Source organism: Agelaius tricolor, unplaced genomic scaffold (assembly GCF_023055355.1).
Source record: "Agelaius tricolor isolate 1412-34295 unplaced genomic scaffold, bAgeTri1.0.p SCAF_1, whole genome shotgun sequence".
NCBI lineage: Eukaryota > Metazoa > Chordata > Aves > Passeriformes > Icteridae > Agelaius > Agelaius tricolor.
The window spans coordinates 70264737-70289838 of record NW_027269261.1 but is presented as its reverse complement, the minus strand read 5'-3'; the positions used below and the strand labels follow the sequence as shown (position 1 = coordinate 70289838).

The 25102-nt window shown below is 40.5% G+C and overlaps 1 protein-coding gene across 3 annotated transcripts; it reads left to right on the top strand.

The window, feature by feature from the left end:
- The first annotated feature begins 31 nt into the window (after positions 1-31).
- On the top strand, positions 32-23861 carry CEP57L1 (centrosomal protein 57 like 1). Of its 3 annotated transcripts, none has more exons than XM_071438842.1 (11): positions 34-351; positions 12795-12939; positions 14810-14989; positions 15576-15685; positions 16107-16223; positions 16512-16589; positions 18302-18400; positions 19112-19189; positions 19292-19521; positions 21097-21254; positions 23355-23561. In XM_071438842.1, exons 2-11 carry the CDS (start codon positions 12798-12800, stop codon positions 23423-23425), a joined length of 1263 nt encoding a protein of 420 aa, XP_071294943.1. In that variant the 5' UTR covers positions 34-351; positions 12795-12797; the 3' UTR covers positions 23426-23561. The 3 variants fall into 3 exon arrangements, with proteins under 3 accessions (XP_071294952.1, XP_071294943.1, XP_071294934.1); XM_071438833.1 differs by having other exon boundaries at positions 42-351; positions 21097-21241; positions 23355-23861; XM_071438851.1 differs by lacking the exon at positions 21097-21254 and having other exon boundaries at positions 32-351; positions 23355-23489.
- The last annotated feature ends 1241 nt before the right edge of the window (positions 23862-25102 follow it).

Here is a 25102-nt window from a genome sequence, read left to right as displayed (position 1 = left end):
AGACCGCCGCTCAGCCAATCGTCTTTCAGCGCTCCCACCCAGGGGGCCCAATCGCGGCGGGGAGCGGCACTTCCGGGAGGGGCTGCTGGGATATGTAGTCCGGACAAAGGGCGGCCCTGCGGCCCTTGCGCGGGAAGACTACGTGTCCCGGCAGGCAGCGCGGCGCGCGGCCCGGATCCTGCCGGGGAAGGGGGAGCGCCCGCAGGGATGCGCGCACGGTATTCCCGTCCGGTATTCCCATCAGACTCTTTGATGGGAGTCTGGGGGGATTTTCCCATCCGTCGCAGCGGGTTATGGAGCGCCCATGGCGGGTGGCACCCGGGGGTGAAGCAGTCCTGGGATGTATCCTAAGTAAGCGCGTCAGCGGAAGATCTGTCGGTGCTAAGGAAACACAGTCCCGTCGTCACTTGGGATAAAGGAGGGATGGGGGGGAGGGCGGGGAAATCCCCGGAATATTCACATTGAGCAACAGTTCCGCGGTGTTTTTATCCAAATTAATCCCAGGGGATTGTTTAAAATCCCAGTTGTGCAGGGGCTGATGAACCCGGAGAAGAGAAGGCTCGCGGGGAATCTTACCCGCGTATAGATCCGGACGTTTGTATGTGCCCAGAGGGAAGGTGCAATGAGGATGGAGCCAGGGTGGTCTCGGTGGTGCCCAGTGTCAGTATCAGAGGCAAGGGACTCAAACTGAAACGCAGGAGCTTCCCTTTTAATTTTCAGACAAATCAGTTCCTTGATCCAGTTCACCTCTTGGCAGGGAAGAGGAGAAGAAAACAAGGGCAGAACTGTTTGTAGCTGTCACGTTGAAGCAATCATGAAACTAAAATTTTGAGTACACAGAAAGGCAAAAGAATACTAAGACTGGGAGTAAATTAGAAACAGGACATGGAGCCTCCATAGGGTCTTGCATAATTATTTTTTGCTTTTCGCATACACATTTCCCACTCTAAAATTCAGATGTCAAAACTGAAGGTAAATGCAGAACAAGCTACTTTTATGCCACAGAAAGACACAGAAACCACTTCTGAGTCCAGGAACAGAGGCTGGGCTGGCTCACCAACATCATCCATTGTCAGACCTCTTCTTTGCAAAGAATCTGATTTCTTCATCTGCCATCCCTTTGTTTTCTGGAACAGTTTCTTTAAAACTTGCATTTACCTGTACCTTTGAAGGAAGACCAGTCTGTTTTTGCCCATAAAATCCCTTCTGCAAGGAGGCTGCATTGCCATTGTTCAGGAGGGTGGACAAGCCTGGGCTGCTTCACGCAGCTGCTTCCTCCAGGCCCTTGGCACCCTGGTGAACAATGTGTCTGCTGAAATCAGCACTACCTGTAATAAATATGAGTCTTGACTTCTCTAAGCACTCCAGGCTTCCACCCACCATAACTGATGGGTTCAAAGAAAATAGTTCTGCCAGTACATTTTATGTTGTTGGAGGGTTTTTTGTTTGTTTTTTCTGTTTTTTACATTAGCTACCACTTCAGCTTCCAATCCCATTCTGTTGTCACTCGTTATGGTCTCCCATTTTCCCGTGAATGGGCATGTCACATCTGTTTGCTTTATTTCTATCTAGATCTTGATCTCCAGAAGTTGGCTAGATCTTATTTTTCCCATTATGAGTTGTTGGGTGTCCCTGACAATGACAACATATATCCAAGATCAGAAGAGTGAACCAGAATCAGAGCTGGAGCTTTGGTGTTTTAGACTTTGGTACAGCTATATTCGCACACTGAATGCCAAGATTGATTGAAAGTCACAGCACTGCCTTTTATCTTTTAGAAGCTGTTTTTTCCACTGGCTCCAAATGAACTCTGGCTACAGGAAACAGATTGTGAAACTGGCTCCAAGGCCTAAACTTCAGATTTCAGCCCTTTGTTTTATAGATTTTAATGTAGTACTTAGGGAATAGCCATGAGGATGGCTTTATTTTTTTTCCAAACCAAATCTCTGCAGTTTTCTGATACCAGGTCAGGCTTCTTTATGCACTGTAAGACATTGTGGAAATCAAGGTCAAAGGCTACCAGTGGATTTAATCAGAGCCCAAAGTTAGGGGAAAGTGTTTGTTTGATTTGCGTGTTCACAGACTGCAGTTAATATGCTTGTTTTTGATCCCTACAGAATGGATAAGAGAGAGGCAGAATTATGAAGGAAACAATCTGGCAACTCATCCAGAATTACAGCAGTTGAGTTTTCAAAATGATAAGCTGAAGAAAAACAAATTTGTGGCTGTTTTAAACCTCAGTATTTCCTTCCTTCATGATTTATCAACTTCCTTTTTTTTTTAACTAGATAAGGACTTCTATAGCCATATGCAGATGACATCCAACAGCAGAATTATTTTTGAAAATACAATATCTAGTAATTGTATTCATGTTCTTTCTAAGATATAAGATCTAAAATATATTATCTTTGCTTTTAAAAGTTCATTCCAGTTTCTGTATGTCACAAAAGAACACTTTACTCGAGAATGCATTTTGTCAAATACTGGAGAACTAATAATAACACAGTAAAACTTGTGCAGTCTAGAAGGAACTGCTTTTTTAAATTAAATTCCTTCAACTGTTTTCCTTTACACCTGGTTTTCTTAAGTCTTACTTCATTCCAATTGCTAAATACCTAGGATGGGATGACTCTTCAAAAAGTTCACCCTCCCTTTTTAGATCTGTGTTTTGGCATGTTGCCACAATAAATGGCACTCCAGATTAAAATGCATTTTTCTTCACAGCTACTTTCTGAGGAAACAAAGTTCTGTGACTCCTGTTCTGCAAAGAGACACCAAAAAGCCAGAGGCTACTCCTCTCATGCCTTTGAACCCAGGCTCAAGTTTGGTGTCAAGTCCAAACCATTCTGTTTGGAGGAGATGTGACCTTTTTTTGCTTCTGAACATGTGTTTGTACAACTAATGTGTTCTGCCCTATTCTGTGTTGCAGGCATACATTTGCACCAAACCCTGCCACCCTGCCTCCTTAGAGGTCACAAATACAGCAGGGATGGGTAAATTAGACAGCACCTTCTTCTTAGGAGACCAAATCTTCCATGCAGAAAATCTGTGGAATAGTTTATGCTGGGGAGTGGGTTGCTTTGAGCAGAGCTGGGCTATGAACTAGAACTAGGCCAGAACTACTTAAAGTCCTGCTGGATGTTGCCAACTCTCTGACTGTACTCCACTTAACTATAAATGTCACCTGAAACACTGAGGACAAGGAAAACAGTATGGGTAAACTAAAAGTGCTGTTCTGAAAAACTCCTCTGAGCAGCCACCTGAACTTTTGTTAATCTGTTTCTGGGCAGAAGTGTTTGGAATTGCCCCAAACTGGGCACTTTGCAAGCTGTCTCCTCTTTGTTCCCACTTGTGGTCTGGAAAGTAGGTGGAGCAGCTCTAAGAGAGGTCCTGCTGGGTGGAACCTCTCCAAGCCCAACAAGTCAGGGTCTTTTGTTGTAGGCACAGATGGCTTCAGAGCCTGGCAGAATTTGGTAGAGTGCTCACCTTCAGTACTGTAACCCAGGGATTGAAGAATTGCCTTTTAGCTCAAAGGCATTTACATCAACACCTGCTAACTACCAGGAGAGTGTCCCAGGTACTCAGGAGGATTGCAAAATGGAAGGGAAGCATTCATCCCCTCACTTGGTGAATTTGTGCCCTACTGGAAAGGATGGCAAATAAGTGGCACCAGTGTGAGCTAGAAGGAAGGAGACACAGGGATCTATAAGCACTTATTCCTGGTTTCTGATAACTTTTCCCAGGCCAGTGCTGGTTTTTTATCCAGGAACTATTTACTACAGAAATACATAAATTAACCCCAGGACCCTGTTTTGCTGATTGAAGTAGATGAGAGAGACACCTCCTGGTTTTACTCTTTGGCCTCAGCTGCCTTGTCCTTGTTCGAGCCTCACATGCTTTTTGGAGCAGGGTCATAACTTCAAACGAAAAGGTGGTGACTCCCTGTTTCCTTCCTGCTCTTCCTCCTCCCAGTCTAGCATGGTGGTCAGGGATGAGGCATGAATGCTCCCCAGGAACTCCCACTTCCTGGCCAATGCTCTCACCACTGGGTAGCAGCACAGAGAAGGTGGACACCGTTTCCTCCAGCTGCACTTTAAAAGAAAAGGAACATTGCTCATTGGGAATTTCATATCTGCTGACAGCCCAAAAGGCCCTTTTAGTGCCTTTGGCAGGCTCTTAACACCGACCTTGGTGTTTTCCAGCAGTAACACAAAGAAAAATGCTGTGACCAGCAGCCACATGAACTGAAGTCACAGACCAGAAAAGCTACAGGGACTCTTTATTCATTGTTTTAAAGAACAGGTTTTGGCACTCACTGCCAGAAGAGGACTCCAAATTCTGAGTCCAAAGAAGATAAAGGTGCCAAGCATGGGTGGGACTTCACCCACGTCTCTGTTCATAGAGTTTCCTCACCCTGAAACAAAGCTCTTGTTAGCTCCTCACTGAGTGTGCTGCTTGTTTTGGATCTATACCTGCATTTCTTTTTCATGCAGGGAATGTAAGCCTGTCATTACCACACTCAGCCCTGAGGCTGAAAGGCTCATGTATCCTGAAACATCAGTCCCTTATTAGTCCCAACCCTCTGATTTATTAAGGTCACACAGAATGACAAGAATTGAAGTCAAGAACCTAGAGATCCACTAAATTTCCTTGCATTCAGAAACTGCATATAATTAATAGGGAAGAAATGCTTATTAAAACTTTATAATCAATTGAAGTTAGTTTTCTGCCTGAGACATTGCACAGGATTTTGTAGCATCTTACTCAGAGTTAGTTTTTCTGTATCTCCAAAGCCATGCAAGTTTAACTATACAGATTATATGAAACAAGTAATGCCTTTGACAGTTTTAAGTTTCCCCAGGCACCTCAGGGCAGAAGTAGTGATAAAACCATTCCTAGACTTTTGAATACTCATTATACCATATGATATACAAACTATTTGGCATTATTACCTAGAATATTGTGTCTGTTCAGGATGTGCAACATGAATGTTAGAATTGCTATGATTATTCTGGGTCATGTAAACAGGTGATATTTTTAAAAACCATTCTTCAACAAAACAGGTCTCCAAAATAAGATCGAAGAGTTACTCGAGGAGTTGCTTACATTTTTTCTGCATATTAAAAGGCAACTATTTCAGACAAAATATGATTTTGGGAATAATTTCTTGCCTGGAGTGAAACTTATCTTTCCCTTTTCCTTGCTAACTTTTTTTTCTCCCCTCATTCTGTTTCTTAGGCTGCCTGATGTACAAATGCAGAATGGAGTTTTTATTCCTTGCCAGGTGCCTAGCTATTGGCAGCACAGGAATATATGAGAAAAAATGTAGGTGGGGTAGTTGGTAAAAAGAGACAAATCCTATGAATAATTGCCTTCTTTGTGTTTCTCTGCTCATCCATGTCAAGCTTTTGTGGTTATCTGTCTAAAATCTACCTCCTACTCCATCTTCAGGCTAGGTTAGAGGATAGTGGATGAAGAGACTGACACTTTTCCTGAGAAAGTATTGGTAAAAACAGAAGTTTACTTTAAAAATAAATTCCAAGGCAACAGTGGGGACACAATCTGTGTGTTTCATCTGCCTAGAGGGCAAGTTGCAACGTTCAAAACCATCTTTCAGTGGTACCATTAAATATTTGAGACATAAAAGGTGAAAATTATCATGCAGTAAAAGTGTTTACTGTGAATGAGTCAACACCTGCAATAATCATCCTCTACCTTCTTACATTTCTTCATTATGATTGTCATTTCAACCCACCCTTATATTTGCCCTGCCCTACGCTAATGTGCCTTTTCCTTTTTGCATTTGCCTTTCTAATATCTAATTATTCTGCCTGTACACAGATACAGTCTTTTATACTGGAGTCAGTTACCCTTGAAAACCTTCCCTTTACACAACAGCAAACCTTCCTTTTTTTTTTTTTTTTTTTTTTTTTTTTCCCCCAAGGGTATATAGCCAAATCCAGTAATTTCTTCCTGCCTTCCAATCTGTCAGGACACACCAAACAAAAGAAACTACATATGGAAGACTGTGATGGAATCAGCTGGAAATAACAGAGGACAGAAAAAGTAGCTTTTTGCATTCTTCATGTAGAGTATGAGGAGAACACCTTCAATTTCCACATCAGTCAGTATACTAAGGGCAAGCAGCATCTCTGAATTTTAAGTATAAAATGAATAAACCTGATTGTTAATCTTGGGGGGGGGGGGGGGGGGGGGGGGGGATGGGTATTTTTACTTTGAAAAAATCCTAGCTTTTTGTGCTAGAAGAGGGAGTAAGATAAAAGGAATACCAAATGGCAAAGGGCAAGGAACAAAGCTATCATGTAAACAAAGGATCATGTAAATACAATAAAGAGAGAGGAGATGAGGGACAAGCCCCAAATGTAACAGAAGGTAAATGAAAGAAGAGGAACAGAACAGAACTGTGAGTGAAGTGAGGAAGTGCATTAGTGATCACTTATGGTATTTGGGTTTTGTTTGATGCTTATTACAAAAAGATTATGTTCAATTACTTTGGACTGATTAAAAATATATAAATGTAGTTATTTTGATAGTACTGTATTACAGGGTAAATAGCAATTATTTCTAGGTAGGAATTTGCAGTCTTGCTCCTCTACAGTTCAGTTATCATCTGTACATGGAGGTTAAAGCAATTTACACCAACTTGATTTCCCCACCAAGGGTTGATTGTGAGTGTATCATGTGCTTTTGGATGAAGGCCCAGTTGGATGTGGAACTTGGTCTGCTGTGCTCATTGAAGAAAACAGCAAAACTCTAATAATATTTTGACCCAAGTTTGCATGCTTGATACACTGCCAAGTTAGAATCTATTCCCCCAAAAATTGTTAAAAAGTCACAGGTTTTTTCTCCACTAGGTTGTTTCTTTGCCTTGCTCACAAAGTACTCGTGTAACTCATTCTACTTTCCTTCTTCCTCTTTTTTTCTTTTTTTGTTTGTTTTTTTGTTCTCTCTTTTCTCTGTAGCAAACAGGAACTAGAGAAATATCAGTGTGAATGCTTAGAAGTGAAATGCTGACACAGTGAAAAGTCTTAGGAGTTTTGGGCATTTGTGGGGTTGTTTGTGGTTTGGGGTTTTATTTTTGTTAAAATGCCAGGTTTTATCCTACTTGACAGTACATAGGGTGTCATGAGAAAAGAGAGAATGCCATTTCTTTTCCTTTTCTTGCAAGAATGAAAAACAAGGATTGTATGAAAGTCCTACATAACATTTGGTATTCAGGAACAGATGGGCTTTGCTACAGTAGTATCAAAGAAGAGACTGGAAATTTAACCTTTATGTATCCAGTTCTGAGACTGCCAGTGTGTATCTTGCAGTTTGTACAACAAACTGCCTCCCATGGATTTGGCTGTGTCAGTTTTTCAAAACACTCCCAGGTTCCTTGATTTCTCTAATAAATTTTTACCATTTGCTCTGAACTTGCTTAAAGTGGAACTTGACAAAACTTAAAAAAAATGTTGAGGTGCTTTATTGATTTGGTGAGGTTTCACTTCTTATTAGTTTTGCACCTGCCACCATTTCGTGTCTAACTCACTTATATTAGAAGAGGCATGGGAGTATCAGCTGCTTAGATATGTCCTGAGCATTGCCATGTGTTTCAGGCTGATTAAAGTGGTTGTGTCAGGATGCTAGAGACTGGGTGTTCCCAAAACAACAATGCAGTTTGCCCACAACATTATTTATTTCTTTTTTTTTCCTCTGTAGAAGGGCTGTTCTTTGTCTGCTGGGAATAAGGCTGAGTGTTGCAGCCTAGCTAGTACAGCTGACCAAGCTTTTCTCCGAGTTCTCAAAGGAAAGTGAAAGGGGAAAAATACACCAGTTTGGATTGTGTCACAAAAATGGCTTCTCACATAATCATTAGCCAGCAAGACTTGGCTCAAGTAGAAAAGGCAGCAGCCAGAATTTTGGGAGCTTTTTGTTATTGCCTGTGTTGGGGCAGTTCTTTAGAACTTCTCTTATGTCAGATAAACACCGAATCAGTCTTTGGTTCATCTAAGACTTTGTTTTCAGTTATCAAAAAAACCACTATAAATTGTGTATGCCTGTTAGGTCAGGGCAGAAGGTAGACATCTTTGTATTTCTTTCTGAAAAATGCTTTGATTTGCTTTTTCTTTTTCCTCTTTGAAGGTGTTCTGACAGCATTTCTTTCTTTGGTTCTAAAAGGTTGCCCTCACAGCAATTTGAATGAACCAGTGTCCCTGTGAGATAGCGAACATCAGAGAATTTAGTGGAAGTATCCCTTACATTATCACATTATTCATTTAGTGTGTCTTTTGGGAGACTGTTAAGCCAGCATTATTCCCTGAGTCTGCTGTTGTTTACATGTGGAAAAAGCTTTACCATATGCTGCTTTACAACATGAGACGTAATTGTATGTGTGGCAAAATGTTTCTGGACTTTTCACTTGAGGAGACATTTTTTTGAAACTTTGTAATGCAGTGCGTTGCACTGGAGGGGAAACACATAGAGGAGGGGAGGAGGATGATGAAGAAGTCATCAGTGGTCTTTCTGTAACACTTGGGATTTCAGTTGTGTTCAGTAATTCTCCACTGTCAGTATACTTGCTTGGGCCAGACAGCAGTAACTAAAATGTCAATTGATTTTTACAGCAACCCAGTCCAGTACTCTGGCATTTACTGCAGGCCATATTCAGCAAAAGTAAATAGAAACGGGATAAAGGTAAATGGTATTAGTACTTGTATTACTCTGATGAAACGGGAAGTTCTCTATTTGTCTTAAGGTACCAAACTCCAGTTTGCTTGCTCTTTTCTGAGGCATGAATGTCACATGTACAGGGATGGGCCTGATGGTGGGATTGCTCCCCAGCATACTTTGTGCAAGCTTGCTCTCAGCCTGCATGTGGTGCTGAGCCAAGAGGCTGAAGTGGTCCCACTGGAGGGACCAGCCCTTCTCATGCTCACAACCCCAGGCCCGAGCACTCCAGCTGCAGGAAGGCAGGAGGTGGGCAGAGTATTTGCATTAATGCAGTGCTGTCACAGAGCTAATGTGCTGTGCCTGGCATCATGCACCATGCATAGGGTTGCAACTGTGTGGCACAGAACTCTGTGAGTCTCCTAGCTCAGACCTGGAGAAAAACATAGCTGGCTTGCCCAGGCTGATAGTTAATCACAGAATATTCCAAGTTGGAAGGGACCCATGGTAAACTCCTGGGACAACACAGTTACCCCATGCTTGATGCAGCCAGTGTTGGGACCAGTTACTCTGTATTTTTCTGGGTAAAATAACACTGGGTGTCTGAGCATCACTACTGCATCCACCAACACAGGCTGTGCTATTTCCCGTTAAAAAGCCCACAGGGCCAGTGTTGACTCCAGATATGACCTGCACAACCCAAGTGCTTTGCCCTCTCACTGCAGCAGTGTAGGCTGCTGGGGTGGGAGTGAGGCATTTCTTCCTTCTTCCCCTCCCCTCTGCATGTAACTGGGGTATTTTGTCAGCCTCTGTTTAATATGCATACTTCTCTCTTGGCTCTTGCCCAAACTCAAAGGAGTGCACTGCTTTCCTCAACCAAGGGCTTGTCTAAACAACGATATTCTGGCTGCTTTAACGAGTGTTGTTCAAGTGCTAAATCCCCCTAAGCCTTGTGGAGTTACATTAGTACAAACATTGCTGTTTGGGAAGCAATATCTGCTTTAAAGCACCTCTCTAGGGCTGTGTACCAGGTGTCCATGGCAGCGGCACCATGGAATAAGAGAGTGGTTTAAGCTTGTTGTATAAGACTTTTTAAAAAGCAAACCTGGTTGTGATGATTTTATAGAAGCTTAAATACTTGGGGGGAAAAGTTGTGGTAGGACAGTTGACGTTCAAGCATACGTCAAACTACTTGGTTATTTCCTGATATGTTTCTTGTTGCAGTGGGCTGGAAGTGGCCAGGATGTTTAGTGATGCCTTGCTGGTGTAGAGTGACCTGGTCCTTTTCCTGGCATGCATCTCCTTGCCTGAGATCTGCAGTGTTGTACACGTTCCTCCTGTGCAGTTTGGTTGCTATAAACTCTATTTACCTGCTGAGATATTAGGGCTTGCCTACACCAGAGCACCTCTACCACAGTAATTATGCTGACACAGCCTCAGAGCACTATAGCAACCATGCCCTCAGCTGCTGCACACAGCCTCAGTATCTGAGGAAGCTGTGGTAAAGCAAGGCGCCCCTAACTGTGTCTGCAGCAGAGTTTCTGCAAACACAGGTGTCTCGGTCCTGTGGTGTTTTCTTTCACACCCTTTGCTGAGCCTGTGCTCTTATGAGCAGCTTGGGGAGCTCCCCCCTCCAGCTGGAGGGTGTTTATTTTCACATTAAACTTGTGGGGTTTTTGTGCTGAAGCCCACACCGGATTAGCTGAATCACCACCACCAGGCAGGTGAGCTGACCTCTTCTCTTTCACTTCCCTTTGGTTTCACTTGCAGAACTAAAAGGGTTTTATTTCCCCTTCTGCTAAAAAGGTTTCCCCCATGCCCCCCCACCTTTGTATTACTGAGCTTGTCCACAAACTCTCAAATATTCTCCTTCTTTATTCCCTCCTTTTTTCATTATTTCCTTCGGAACACTGCCCTCCTTACAAGTGTCCACAGACCCATGTTTTCTCCTTGGAAACAGCAGAACTTGTTTATGTGAGAGTAATAAGGAAAGTAATTGATGTGTGTCTGTGCAGGCATGCAGGGGAGCCATGTTCCACTGGAGGATGTTGGAAAAGCGAGTCTCCACTTATGCTGACTGCCAGAAGGTTGGATGGTGGAAGCAAAAACCACCCTCTTCCTCTACTGTTTCCAAAGTTGCCTTTTATTCATAGTGGTGGTAGGGAACTTCTTGCCTGTCCATATGCTCATTCTTCTGGACTTTTTTTTTTTGCTAGTCTTTTTCATCACCAATATAAAGGAGTTGAATAGCAGCAGGAAAATTTTTAGGTCTTGCTGATCTCTTATTTTCTGGAACTCCATGCTGATGCACTGTGCCATGCCAGGGCCATCTCCTCTCTTGTCTTGGCCCTGACCACCTCTGTGGCCACAGGACTTTCTCATCCACGTTTTGAGGTTTCTGCTGCTCCCTACTTTGTGCCTTTTACTGCCATTGCCCCTTGTGCTGTTGGACATAGTTGATAGACCTGGCCAGCTGTTAAGTTCAGGTATCCCAGGATGGTCTTTTCCAGCCCTTCAGGACAGAGGTAGGGAGGCCTGTAAACAGCTTTTGTGGCCATATATGTGGTTGGGTCACCAGATAGGGCCTCTCCCAAGTGATGGTAGGATACCTGGCTGTTTGCTGCTGCCTACCCAGTGCCAAGAGCTTGTGGCCTGGCCTTGAGTAGGATGGCAGCAAGACCCCATGGAGAAGTCTTTGGAAAAGACCTGTGGCATGAGGGTAGCCTAGATAGACTCCCTCTTTGGGACCAGGGGGGCTGCTCTGAATGGTGTGACCTCAGGGGTGTTAGCACACAAAAGTGGTGATGGTCAGGTCAAGCAAGCCCTGGTGAAGAGGTGCTCATGTGGACATCTCTGTAATGACAGTTTGGAGGAAGAAAGAAGGATTTCTGCTTGCCTTCAGTTTAGTGCATACCTTGAAAAGGCAGTGTGGCTGGAAGATTATTTTTCATCTTAGCTGTAAGAGCTGTAAATGCTCCTAGAAACTTTTTTTGTAATTGAAAAATTTTCCCTTGTTTGCCACCCAGTATGAATGGCTTCTGGGGTGTGCTTCATCATCAGGCCTTAGTCTTGGTCTCTTTTTTCCTCTTTCTATCTCCTTTGGGTGATTTTCTTGGGACTAACATCTGTAAATAGCCTTACCCAAGCAGGAAGACTGTTCCAGTTGCATGCCTTGTATTTTAAACACAAGTGATCCAACAATCATAATTGTTATATCACTGAACCTTGAAATAAGCTGTTTTTCTATTAGCTGAAGCTGTATAGACTCTTTGCTTCTTACACTGTGTCAAGTGAAATGCTTGGTACTACTTTGATAGGTCACTGTAGGATGGTTTCAAACTTGCTTTAACTTCCTAGAGGTTGTATTAGCCTAAGGCACTTTCTGCACATTTCACTGTCCCATGTCTTGAGTATCAAGAAAAATTTCTGTTTGACAGGGTGTGAACTGTCTCCAAATGTGCTTCTCATAAAACAAAGAATGTGAAAGGGTGGAACAGAAAGGGAGTGAAGAAACAGGACTTAATACATGCGCCTGATAATGGAGATAATACTGGGGATATTGCATATTAAATATCCTCCTGTTATCTCAACACTAAATGTGGAGAACTATGTCTTTATTATGGAATAATGGTACATTATTTACCATATGTAATTTGGTTTTACATCCAAAAAGATGGGAAGAGGAGCACGAAGGAGGCTGCAAATGGAAATAGGCTGTAAAACCTGGAATGTTTGCTCTGCAGGGAGCACTTAGAGTCAAAACATTGAAGTCTGTAAAACAGTTAGTAGAAAATGCTCTTGATACTTCGGTTTTTAAAAGACAAAACTCAGCATAAGTTATTAGAAAGCACCTAGAAGAATCTTGGAAAATTTTGGTTGGTCAAAGGAAGCTGTTTTTTTAATGTTATGAAAGACATTGTTTTGGAATTGCATTAAAAGACAGGATTCTTCTGGTGGGGTGTGGGTATAATTATTGTTGTTGTTGTTGTTGTTATTACCACTATTATTATTTTGGTGTACATGATCTGGTTTGATATAAACAGAGCCAGGAACAGCCCAGTGACATACTTCTGAAAAAGAGTCTTTTAAAGAAATAATATCATTAAATGTCTCTCTTTCTACAGGCTATGGATTCTGAATCAAAGAACAGTTTCATAGGAAGCTTTCTTCAGCCACCAGATTGGAGGCTTCCTGCAGCCTTTGTTTATATGGAATCAAAGAAGTTGGCAACTGCTGCTGCTGACAGGCCTTCTCTCCCAAATAACCAAGGTATAGCCAAAATATGTCCTTAAAACAGTCTTTTTAATTGTTCCATGTGAAATCTCTTGAGCAAACTCCCCATCCTATTTGACTGAGTTCAATGACTTGCTGCAGTTATCAGTCTGACATTAAGACAGGATGTATATGTGTCCTGAGGGAGTAGTCTCCCTGAAGTCATACGTCTAGAATGGAAACCTCTGCAAATCTTCTAACATCCTTGTAAACTTTGGCTTTGAAATTTGTTTAACTTAAAATTGTCAGACTTCCTCTGAAAGCAAAGGAGAATGCTTCAAACTCAGTAGAAGTAGTTCATGACTTCAAATACAGTAAAAAAAAGATCATTAGTATGGTACAGTGACCTGAGTAACCTGAATTTGCATGGTGCTATTTGACTCCTTACAGCTTAAAATCACTTCTAAGGGGGCTTTTTTGGTTGTTTTTTTAATTGTTTTGGTTTGGTTTTTGTTTTGTTTTGTGTTTGTTTGTTTGTTTGTTTGTTTTGGGTGGGTTTTTTGCATGGTATATTTCCTTGGGAGAACTTTTGAACAATTCAGATCCCAAAAAAGTTAGCAGCATGAAAGTTAGTCCCTATGAAATACGGTTGTCATGTGCCTTAATGGGTGACTGCTCTCTGGAGCTCACAAGGGAAATGCTCAGTGGCTTAACATATCTGGAGAGCCTGGGGAATATTAAGGATACCCACACTTGGACTTACTATCATGGACAACTTTGCTACCTTGCACAGACATAACCCATGAGTGTGCATATGATCATTGTTCTTCACCTGAAAAATCTGTGATTCCTGTAGTAATCTTATTTCATACAGAGTTTGGGCTTTTTTGGATTACAGTGATCAGTTTAGTGCTATGTAGCTAAGTGGTTAAGGAAATGTTTGGCATGACAATAGAAAGACGGAAAGGGTGGTCCCACTTCATCCTTCTGTTTTCTGGTTTTTTCTTTTTGGTTTGAGTTTTTTTTTTTTTTTTTTATGTTTGCTTGGTTTTTGCTGTTTTGTGGTTTGGTTTGGTTTTTGTTTGTTTGTTTGTTTTTAATAGATCTGTGATAATATGGTGAAAGTTGTTACGGAGGTAGCAATATTTGATGGTATTCTTTTGATGAGAGAGTTTGGAATAGAGAAACTGTCAATTATAAAATGTCAGAAAATCAGCTTGACTTGTTGCAGGACATGTCTTAAACTTCCACAGGTGTGCTTGCTTTATGGAGAGCTAGCAGACTTTTTCTTGTAGCTGAAATTGCAGCTTTTATTTTTGGTATAATTTGACACATACTGATTTGAGTCTGAAAGCAAAATCTTCCAGACTTGTTTCCATGGTTTGCAGACTTGTTTCCATGGTTTGAAGAATCATCAAATACAAGATACTGGATGTTGAAACATTACCTTTTGAAACAATAAAGTATTTAACAATGTATCCTTTGCTAAATTGTCCTTTGTATCTAATTTCTCCCTCTGTTCTGAGCATGTTTTCTCTTTTTAATCTGTCCAGACCAGTTGCCTTACACCAAAACTTATGACCTCACTTGGATACCTGTGTTCTCTGCTTCTATTTAAAGAGAAGGTCCAGGGTTTATTATGTTCTATTTGCCATTGTTTCTTTGTGCTTGCTGCCATTTGGAGTGAAAATAGTTTTGCTTATAGGGCCAGAGCTTCATACCTCAGTTATGCAGGAAACACATCCATTTTCTCTCATATGTGTTCTGCATATGTTAGTGTACAGCAGGGGAATATCGTTAATTTTGGGAGTGATACTAATAAGAAAATTTAGGTAGTATATTGAAATGTGAAGTGTTTTCTAATAATGATAATCATCATCAAAATAGGAACTGTTACTTAAGGTGTAGCTGTTGTGTTGTTTGCTAGCTGTAGTGGCAGCCCTGAGAGCTCTGCAAGAAAAGATCCACCGCCTAGAGCTGGAGAAGTCACAGGCTGAAGATAAACTGTGCAGCCTCTCCAGAGCAGCTGCTCAGTACAAGAAGGTCTTAGAGCACAAATCCTATGAGAAGGATGCAGCATATCAAGAGCTGATGCAACAGAGGAAAGGTATTTCTTTGGAGTGATAAGGTGTAGCCACAGCAACCCTAAAACTGTATAATCCAGGGAATGTTTTGTTTTGAAAAACTGCTAATTAGTGCAGCCTCCTTTAGTTTTTTGCTTCAGAACTGAGGAGGGACGGGAGCTTGATAATTGTGGATAAAGTTGAGATATTTTTGACATATATCAACCGAGTATTGCATAAGCCATGAAGCAATTTTAAATACTTAGCATGTTTCAGGTGGTATGTTTAACTCCTACAATAAGCAAGCAGCTGCTTACATAACACTGCTAACTTGAGAAAAGATAGGAGAAGAGAAAATTCTCCTCTCTCAGATTCTGGTTAGGTATCTGCTGATACAAATCAAAGTAACTGCAGTGCTCATGCCTTTGGAATTCAAATTAGAGACTAGCTTTGAAAAAACATTTTGATTCTCATGTCTTATATATAAAATACATTTTAACCTCATTACTTGTTCAGGCTAACAAAACTGTTCTTGCCTGATTTGAAGACAGAGAATTCCTCAATGATATTACAGTCTGGCTAAATGTGTAGCTCCCTCTGCTCTACTGAATGTCTTGTTTCTCTCTGTAGATTCAAATGCAGTACAATCCCGCTGCTCCCTGCTGGAGAAACAGCTGGATTACATGAGAAAGATGGTTTCCAGTGCAGAACTGGAAAAGAAGATGATTTTAGAACAACAGGTGAAGCCTTTTAGCATAATAACAAAGTAATGACAGAGTTCAAAAGTATAGAAATGTGCAAGACGCAAAGTTTTTTGTGGTCATTGTTTTTCCTCAGCTCTGCTCAGGCTGCTAGCAAACAGAAGCAATTTAGTGTATGGCTGATGGCAACCATTCAGTGGAGTGTATGAAAAGCTCCCTGGGTGGAACTCCTAATGAGCAAAGCCATGCTAATACTTGCACACTTGGTAGACAAAAAAGCTGCTGGAAGCTTCAGTTGTCTTTGTCTGCCTGGTATTTTTCATAACTTTGCAATTTAAAATATATGGAATTTAAAGTAATTAAACACCTTTATTCTAGTGTGGGGTGGTTTGGTGGTTTTTTTTGCTGTCTGAAACAATTTCAATCAGTTGCCAACTCCATTCTTGCTTATTTTTTCCAGGCTCAGCTTCAGAAAGAGGAAGATCAGAACCGGTTGGAACTGCATGCAAAACTTGAAAAGCTTGAAATGCTAGATAAAGAGTGTCTTAAACTTACTGCTACTCAGAGAATTATTGAAGTAAGCATGCATAAAATGACAGTCTGAAAGTTATTTGTTATCATTTTATGGCATACTATTAATATTATTAATGACTAACTATTAATAGTACTAAGTTTTGCAAAAGTTGTCTCTGTTAAAGCATACCTGACTGAGTGCCACCTCGGCTTCATGTGCATGAGTCTTTTTCAGTCTGGGCTTTAAAAATTCCTAAAGTTTTATCCCCACATTACAGTTGTGAGCTCCTCCAGACTTCTGACTCAACATTCAAATTGAAGTGGGACTAATCATTCTTGCCTTCAAATTCAGGACAAGATCAAACACTTAGAAGAAATGCTGTGTAAAGAAGAGCATCAGCATAAGCTAATACAAGATAAAACTGCTCAGGTAGACTGAAAAGATTTTATTTTATCTTCTTTTTTAGTACTGAAGAAATCTATTCCCTCTGTTCAAAATGCCCTTCTTGTTTTATTTCATTTTAACTCCTTGTGTTTATTACCCAGGCAGAACTCCTGAAATACTACCTAGATCAGTTATAAGCTATATATTAGAAAGCTTGCCAGGTGTGTTGTATATCTCAATGAAGAAAGATTCTACTTGGCTTTGTATTAGTGATACAGTTCATCAGCCTCAACACTGCTCTAAGTGACCCAGGTAGAAAATTAATTTCTAGAAAATCTGTAACTGAATCAGGTTAACTTAATTTTCAGTAACTCAAAAGTGATCGTATATGAAACCATATATACCAAGTGAGTCTGGTTATTATGTTTGTTTTCCTCCCTTTCTTAAGATCTGTAGAAATCTAATACATAGAGCTGTACTTGGAAAAACCCTAATCAGTGATATGTTGTTCATCAAATGAGATCTTGTATAATTCATTATTCTGTGAAGCCATAATCAGTTTGTTGGGCCAGCATCCATCTGAGAGAGGAGTATTTGCCAAAGAGAGCAAAATGATGAAACCTTTTGTTAAAGGGGCAAGGTAGTAATTTTCCAAACCTCACTTTGTGCATTAGTACCAGCCAGCTTGAAAGAGAGACCAGTTGTGGGGGAATTCCCTTGGGGTGAGGTGAGGGCTGCAGTGCTGAAGAGTACTATTGGAATAATGCAAGCAAAGCGGATGCCTTAATTTAATTCATCACTGCTGTCAGCTCTTATACCTCATCCAAGGATGATGGGTTTTCATCAACCCAGGAAGCTTTAAATAACATGCAAATTTGTAGCCCAGATGTCTGACCACCTCCAGAATCGAACAGAATGACATGGTTGAAAACTTGTAGGTTTTTTGGTTTCTTGCTTAGACTGCATGCAGAGATTTTATTTTCTGAGAAACATGGTAAGAATGACTCTCCCAGAGCAGATAGTCTAAACATTTGGTCAAGAAACTACTTAGATGCCATAAACTGAGTCCTAAAGTCATGTTAGTACCATCTTCATACACTGCAGGATGGATTTAGGTCTGTTGGATCTGGGCTGGGAAGCACAGGGTTCACTTCCTCACTTCCTTTTGATGACAGAAAAGCCAGAATATTCTCACTTTAGTGGCAGACCTCCAGCATTGTTTAGCTGCAGCTGTAACACATGCCAAAGCAAAGTCCTTGTCCTGTTTTTAATTGGGGATGATTATCATCCTGTTTATCATGGGCCTTGATAGCAACTTTGGACCACCAAGCAGTATGAGGATTGTCCAGTAGGTTTGACCTCAATGTAATACAGACAGGCTTAGTTCTCTCTGTCCCCAGATTGTAGGAGCCAAATGTTCATATAATTTGGATTTTATGATCACATCCTCAGCATGTGGCAGGATTAGCTTATCTCAGTTGCTGGTTGTCACAGTGGAAAAATACAGCTGCTGCTGCAGCTGAATATGAAAATGAGGAATACTAAGATAGAGCTGCAAGATCTGCCCGATACCCTGCCTTCCTAGTAATCTGTTCAGGTTTTAAGTGTAGCTTATGCCTTCCAAGCAGGACAGTTAATAGTGCCCTTAATTGGTTCTTATCCATGCATGAACGAGAGAATTAATTAAACCTTTCTATTTCATACTTCTAATATTACATTAAATGGCTGCTTTTTTTTTTTTTTGCTTATTGCCACAGCTTCAAACAGGATTTGATATAAACAGAATTTTGATGTCTTCAGTAACATCTCAACATGAACCTGAAAAGGAAAATGGGAAGAACAAAAAACCTAGGAAGGTAACGTGGAAATTTTTATTAACGTACTGTTGCTGATAGCATCTGACTTGCACAGAGACTGGAATTTGTGAAAAATGGTGATGTAAGAGGAACTTGATTCATCTGCTGCACTTTACTCCACTTCCAAAGTGACAAACAGTGCTAAATAACTCTTTTTTCCCTCTTTTTTTCTTTCCTTCATTAATTAAAATGGTACTGGGGTGATATGACATCACTTGCAAATCTTCCCTTATCAGCTTGACAATTACCTCTGTTATAGTCTTGCTGCCATCCCCCATGTCCTGTCTTAGCTTCCTTTCAGTTTATCTGGCAAAATTAGTTTCCAAAGGAGTTTTAGCTCAGCATCTTAAAGTGGTGTGTTTTGGGGGGATTACTGAAATCAAGAGAATTTATTTTGCAACACATTACAGATCAGTCAAAATTTTGCAACTGTGGTTTTGAAAACATAAGTCAACAAGGTTCAATTACTTTCATGTTAGCCTAATTGTTAAACAATCTCCTACATGCATATGGCATAAAATTTATTTGTGTCAGCTATTGGAAAGTCTTATTTGTTACACATACAGAGTTTATTTCTTTAAACCAGAAGAAAACTGAGGTGCTGCATTTCACTGCGTATTTACTTGAATTTTACTTCCTAAAAAAAAAGTTTAAGATTGTACTCTTGAGTCAGCAGATTGGAATTTTTTCTCTTATATTTTCTTATGGCAGAGAAATCCTACAATGAAGCAAATGCAGCTCTCACAATTACATGTAAAGGCTGGTGAACTACCTTTTGTAGCTGGGAAGGTAGGTGAAAACCACTGCTGTCACTAAAGTGACATCTTTGGTTTGAGTAAGGTTGTGTAGTTGTTAATTACTTCTGTAAGCCACTGATCATTCTTCTTTTAGTCTGCCAGCTCCAGCCATTCTGTCAGTGCAAATGTACAAAGCGTGCTGCACATTATGAAGCATCACAATCCGTGTATCTCACAACAAGGACAAGGAGGAGCCACAGCTGGGATTTCAGGGCACAGTGCACTTTCAAAATCTGTATCCTCTTGTTCCACATCACCCACTGCCACCAGGAGCTTTTCAGACCTTCTGTTGGCCTTTCAAGACGAGCTGGGCCAAATGAGCTCGTGAGTACCCGTCTCTGGTGTTGTGAGTAAACGTGACTTCAGCAGCAGCCCTGAGAAGCGACAGGGTGCTGTAATTGAGCCTAGCCTGTTTTAGCTATAGGACTGCTTGTTGACAGAATGACCTGAGCAGGCTTGACTAGTAGGATTTTTCTCATTCAAAAAATTCTTTCTGTCCTGTGTGTTTCACTGGTCTTGTTTTTCTGCTTCCACATCCTGTATTTAAAAAAAGCAGCAAATGAAAAGCCTTTCAAACCTGTGCTTTTTAGACATTTTAAACATGTTCTGGGATATACAGAGTAAACCAAAATTTTTCTGCTGGATAAGGCTGCAAAGGTGGTGCTGATAGTAGGCCTGCAGGATGCAGTCAGTCTGGGTGGTGGAATGGGTTAGTACAGCTCTGGCATGAACAGTCCTGTCACAACATCTCTCCTGTTCCTTTGTACTCACTGCGTGTTCTTTCCTTCCCCGTGTACCTGCCGGGTCCTTGTGCTGAGTCAGTCTGGTGCTCGTGCCCTTTGCTTGTTGATAGCAGGAGAACTTGCTGGTCCTGTAAGGGGGTTGTGAAAGAGGAATGGTCACCTGCCAGAAAATGGGCAGGGTGTGGAAGAAGCTAACACTTCAAATGGGAGTGTATATATCTTTCTAGCCATGCAAGTAAATGTGGATTACAGCCTGTTGTGTTCTTAGGCATCTTCCCATTAATGCAGGCTTGTGGGACTGTGGGCCAAAGCTCTGTAGCTGGTCATAGCAGACATGTCAACATGATGAGTTGTGGTTTGAACAGGGGAGGAGGATGTGCTGATTAAACCAGTTAGGATGTTGACGCTGATTTGAAATCCTTGATGTGGTAAAATTTTAACTGGCAAGCAATCTAATGTTCAAAAAGCAATGTCTAGCTTACTCATGGCAGTTAAGGACAGGCTTTTTTTTTAAATAGCAACAACCAGTTGCTTCAATTAAACTGTCAAGGAGAAGCAGTTAGAAGTCAGAATAGAAGCTCTGACCTTTGTAAAGGGATTATTTATCTAAGAGGGGGGTCTCTTGCTTCAACCTGTTCAGGTATCTGGGTATCAAGATCTACACAATTTCTTTTACTTAATCTGGTTATTTTAATTAAGTAGCCCACTTTGCTGTAAATCTTTCTGAGTATAATATTTTAATTTGAATAATTTGTCAGAAAAATTGTAACTTGAGTGTACTAGTTTAAAAAGTACTTTCATGTATTACACTAAGCCTTCAAAGTCTGCACCAAATTGGCAGGAAGTGAAAATGTTGTACTGCATAGCTGCTGTTCACTTTCAAAAATCTCATTTTGCACACTATTACACATGTAGTTGTTATGCCTGTGGGAAGAAGGAAAAGTAAGATGGACATCAGCTAAAAATTTGGAATGAGAAAATCAGACTCACAGGAAACCTTTTCCCTTTCTCATGTTAATATATTCCAGATTAATGTGTATTGTGTGAGAGTGGAAATAATGCTAAATTTCTGTACTCTGCACAAAATGGCTAGGAACTCCTGCAGGAAGAAATCCTAGAGACTGTATCATTAGATTGCCATTCTTGTCTTTAATAGTGAGCATCAGGAACTTCTGAAGCAGATACAGGAGACTCAAGACTCCCAAGCTCGTGAAGACCTGGAACAGGAGCTAGATTGCCTCATAAAACAAATGGAGATGAAAGGAAGACAAATATCCAAGCTGAAAAAGCATCAGGCTACTGTAAGAATGAAATGTAAACTCTCTGGCTACTAACATTTTTGTTGAAAGGCTGCCACAACTCTGCCTCCTGTTGTCATCAGCTAGAATGTCACTGGAATGTTTTAAGCCAAGATGTTCCAGTATGGGTGATTATAATTAGACTGCTGGCTCATATTTTTGAACCTCCAAGTTCTTCATTGGATCAAGAAAAGTGCTTACAACTGGCAGTTAGGAATGTATGCTGGTGGGAAAGCTTCCTGCACTGTGGCAGTTCTGCAGTACAGAGCTGGGTTGCACTGTCTGTCACTTCTGCTCACTGTGTTGAGACAAACTGTTGAAATTTCATTTCTTTATATCCTGTCCCTCAGGGGAATGAGAAAATAGAAGCTGTAATTCCTGTACAGACTAGATTAAATGTCTTTTCTATTACTGAAACATTGAAGCTTTCTTGTTAACTAGTCTGTTGACCAGATCTTCTCCAAAATCATAGCTGGGCAAGTCTTTCAGTTTTGTTTAACCTTTAAACTGCCTTCATTCAGTCATTTTTTAGTTTAGAGCCATAGATAGCAACTTTTCATACATGCCCATATAAAATCCCTCTTCTGTAGTTAAACAGCCTAACTCTTTTGTAGCAATTTGGTTTGGGCATATGATTAAACATTCAATCCATAGTTCTGTCTGATTGTTTGTGTTTTTTTCATCTTATGTTTCAAGATAAATACTCACCTGAGAACTTTGCTTATACAGGAACAAAACAAAACTCAGCATGAGCCCTTATGAAAAGAGGAGAATACAGTTGATTTGAATCTGACCAGTTTTATTCATATTCATTTTTGATGGGTTTTTCTCACTTAAACTTTTTATTGTCCATGTAATTGCAAGCATAGAGGTGCTTTATGTCATAGCAGATGTGTCAGACTTGCATGTTAGCAGTAGGGACATTTGGCATTGACTGCTGAGTCCTCACTGCCTCTCTTGGCAATGTCAGCTGATTTTTTTTATAAAACTCTTATATTCTTGAAGACCCAACAATTACGGTGTTACTCCTTGCCTCAAAATCTTGCTGTCTTCATCCTCAGGAATGTAAAACACTGAGCAACAACTGCACCTTGGTTTCTTTCTTTTGCATATCTTTATGCCCACAGTTTGCCTTTGTTTTGGGATGATGAAGAGTAGCACATACAATGTGGTGCAACCTTGTTGTCATCTTTGCCTCTTACCAGTGTGCAGATCTTCTGGCAGGTCCTCTGTGCTCTGGTATAGCCTGGTCAGAGCACACCCCTTGGGGTCCTGCTGTAAATAGTAGTGTCTCTATGATTACTGTCCATCATGCCCTGGTTATCAATACAGACCATTCCTCTAATTCCTTGGCCTGTATTTTTTTTCCTAGTGCTTTTGAACACAGACATTTCCATTTGTATTTTGTATAGACCAATCTTAATATTTCTAATGCATATTTCTTTTTCTAGAACCTGACATACTAAAAGTGCCATGCTAATCTCTGTTTCACAGTTAATAATATGTTCTAGTATGCAATTAAAGTTAATTATTTTTAGAAATGGACTTAAAGCCTAAATTGGCATTTGGAATGCTTCCAGCCTTATTTTATCTTTGGGAAGTGACCTTTCATGCCAAGTGCAAGTCAAGACTCATTATTTGACATTTTAAAAAACATTCTTTAGCAATTAACCCTATTTATTCTGTTTTCCACTTTTGTTAAGGAGGCTTCGAAATAAGCTGCTTAGATCCAGTAACTGATAATTAACAGTATACATTTTAGAGGTTTATTGGTTGTTTGGTTAGGGTAGTACAATCTGAAATTAAAAGAAACTGTTGTAAGTATAGATTATTAAGAGATGATATTCCAGCTGTCTCAAGCAAGCATTTTTATGCTAGTTGGCAATGGGATTCAACAACCAATTGAGTGTGGATGAGGTCAGTTTTCTCTGGTGGTTTCTTTATGTGCAAGGTCAGCTTTCTGTTACAGTGAGACAACTGTGCAGGGTTAGTAACTTTAAACTTTTCTCTTTTTTTTTAAATTAGTCTCTTAGTCATGTAGTTATTCTCTTAGTCTGTAGTTTGGAGTTCAGTATGGAGTATGTAACATGCTAATTAGTTGGGTTTTTTTCCCTAGGTGCAGAAATTAAAGAGAAAAACTCAGAAATTGAAGCAAGGGGCAACTCATGCCAAACTAAAGTGTGGTGAACAAAAGGAAGCAAAGGAGATTGCAGTCACTGTAAAGGAAAGTATGTCTAAACCTTTTCCTGGGCAGAAGAGCAGAAGTTCTCTTCAGCTGCTAAAAGCTGTGAGGAAACTTCAGCTATGTCTGAAAAAAGATTATGTCATCTGAGAAGAATAGTTCTGAAGTTTGTTATGTTAGAAGTTTTTGAAGTTGTCTGACATCTAGTAAATTTTTAGTTGTACAAAATACCTCTTAAAAATAAACTGGATACAGTAGACTTGTACATTCTACACTGCCTACTCTCCAGTAGGTCAGTTTGTTCACCTTAGAATTAACTTTCATGTAGTGTAGCTGTAACTCAACTATTCTTCCTTGTAATAAAGTGTTTTAATGGACTAATGAAATGTTATTATTTGGTAACTTGTCAAATAAAATTTTATACTTTTTTTACACTTAAAATAGTATGCGATCTTTGGTGTCCTATTTCCCTGGCTGCCAAGGAGATATTTAGAGCTTGCTTTTCCAGAATGACTTGTGCTAGTGCTTCTGTATGCTTAAAGCTGCTTAGACAAAATTCAAAGCATGGTATTTTTTCATGGTGCAGATAGATTTTCTGAGATAGTTTTATGCATTTCTGGATAGTGGAATCACTGATCCTGGTAGGGATAGGGTACATAAATCTCTCTGGCTCTCTCTGTACCTTGACCTGGTATTTTTGTCGATTACAGAATCCTAGGGAGAGGGTGTTATTTTGGAGCTGGAGAAGCAGGGCTCTGGTTCCCCTCTTGGGCAGAAGCTGTGGTGGAGGGCTGCAACTTTGGGTCTGTCAACCAAGTACTGGATGGGGCAGTCTTTAAACGATAGCAGCACTGAATAGTCAGTCTTCAAAATGTGTGTGCTGGCAGGGGCTGTCCAGTCCCAGAAAAAAATTTGTGTTTGCCCTTCTGTGAGGTGAATGGCTGGAGGGAAAGGGAAACAGTTGAACCTAGTCCTGCTGACAACTGGGCATTTCTGATCTCTGCCTGCTTGAGAGAGGGACCAGGAGCTGAAAAAACTGTCTTGCTCAGACCCAGGAGCTGGGATTTGAGAGGGGAAAAAAAAGGAAATGGATAATATGTGAGCTTACATTGGCTGACTGGTTACATCACTTGTATTTCAACTCAAAAGATTTAAATGCATTTTAATAATTCTTTTCTGCTTTTTCTTTCTGAAGCTTTTATTTCTGTAATGTGTGTGTTTTCACACACCAAAGCAAAGTAGATGCATTCCAGCATCAGCTGAGAGATCCAAACCAGATACAAAGACAGTGTATCCCAAACCAGTTTTCTTGCCTGAAGAAAGGCATAAAATTTATTTTCAGATTGTATCTTGGGAGGGAGGGGTAGGGTAGGAGTTATGTATTTATCTATTGGCATATTCACAGTTTGAGGCAGTTGTCAGTCATGTAAAATAAGTCTTCAAAGAAATATCTGTCAGAGAATGATTATCTAGAAGCTGCATTGGGAAGGTAAGCTTGTGCACAACTGTGGTGAAGTTCAGCTCCATGAGAATTAGGCAGATCACAGTGAATTTTGCTGGGATCAAATGCTTCATGTCTTTATGCTCCAAAAATGTTCTGGCCTAGAACTCCATAAACATACATTTGGAGAAAGCACAGTCGTCAGAGCAGGCTTCTTCACAAGAACAGTATGTTTTTGGCT

Coding starts and splice junctions, on each gene's coding strand:
- CEP57L1 (XM_071438833.1), top strand. CDS start 12,798: ATGGATTCTGAATCAAAGAACAGTTTCATAGGAAGCTTTCTTCAGCCA. Junction 16,590..18,301: donor TACAAGATAAAACTGCTCAG/GTAGACTGAAAA, acceptor TTATTGCCACAG/CTTCAAACAGGATTTGATAT. Junction 18,401..19,111: donor AGAACAAAAAACCTAGGAAG/GTAACGTGGAAA, acceptor TTCTTATGGCAG/AGAAATCCTACAATGAAGCA.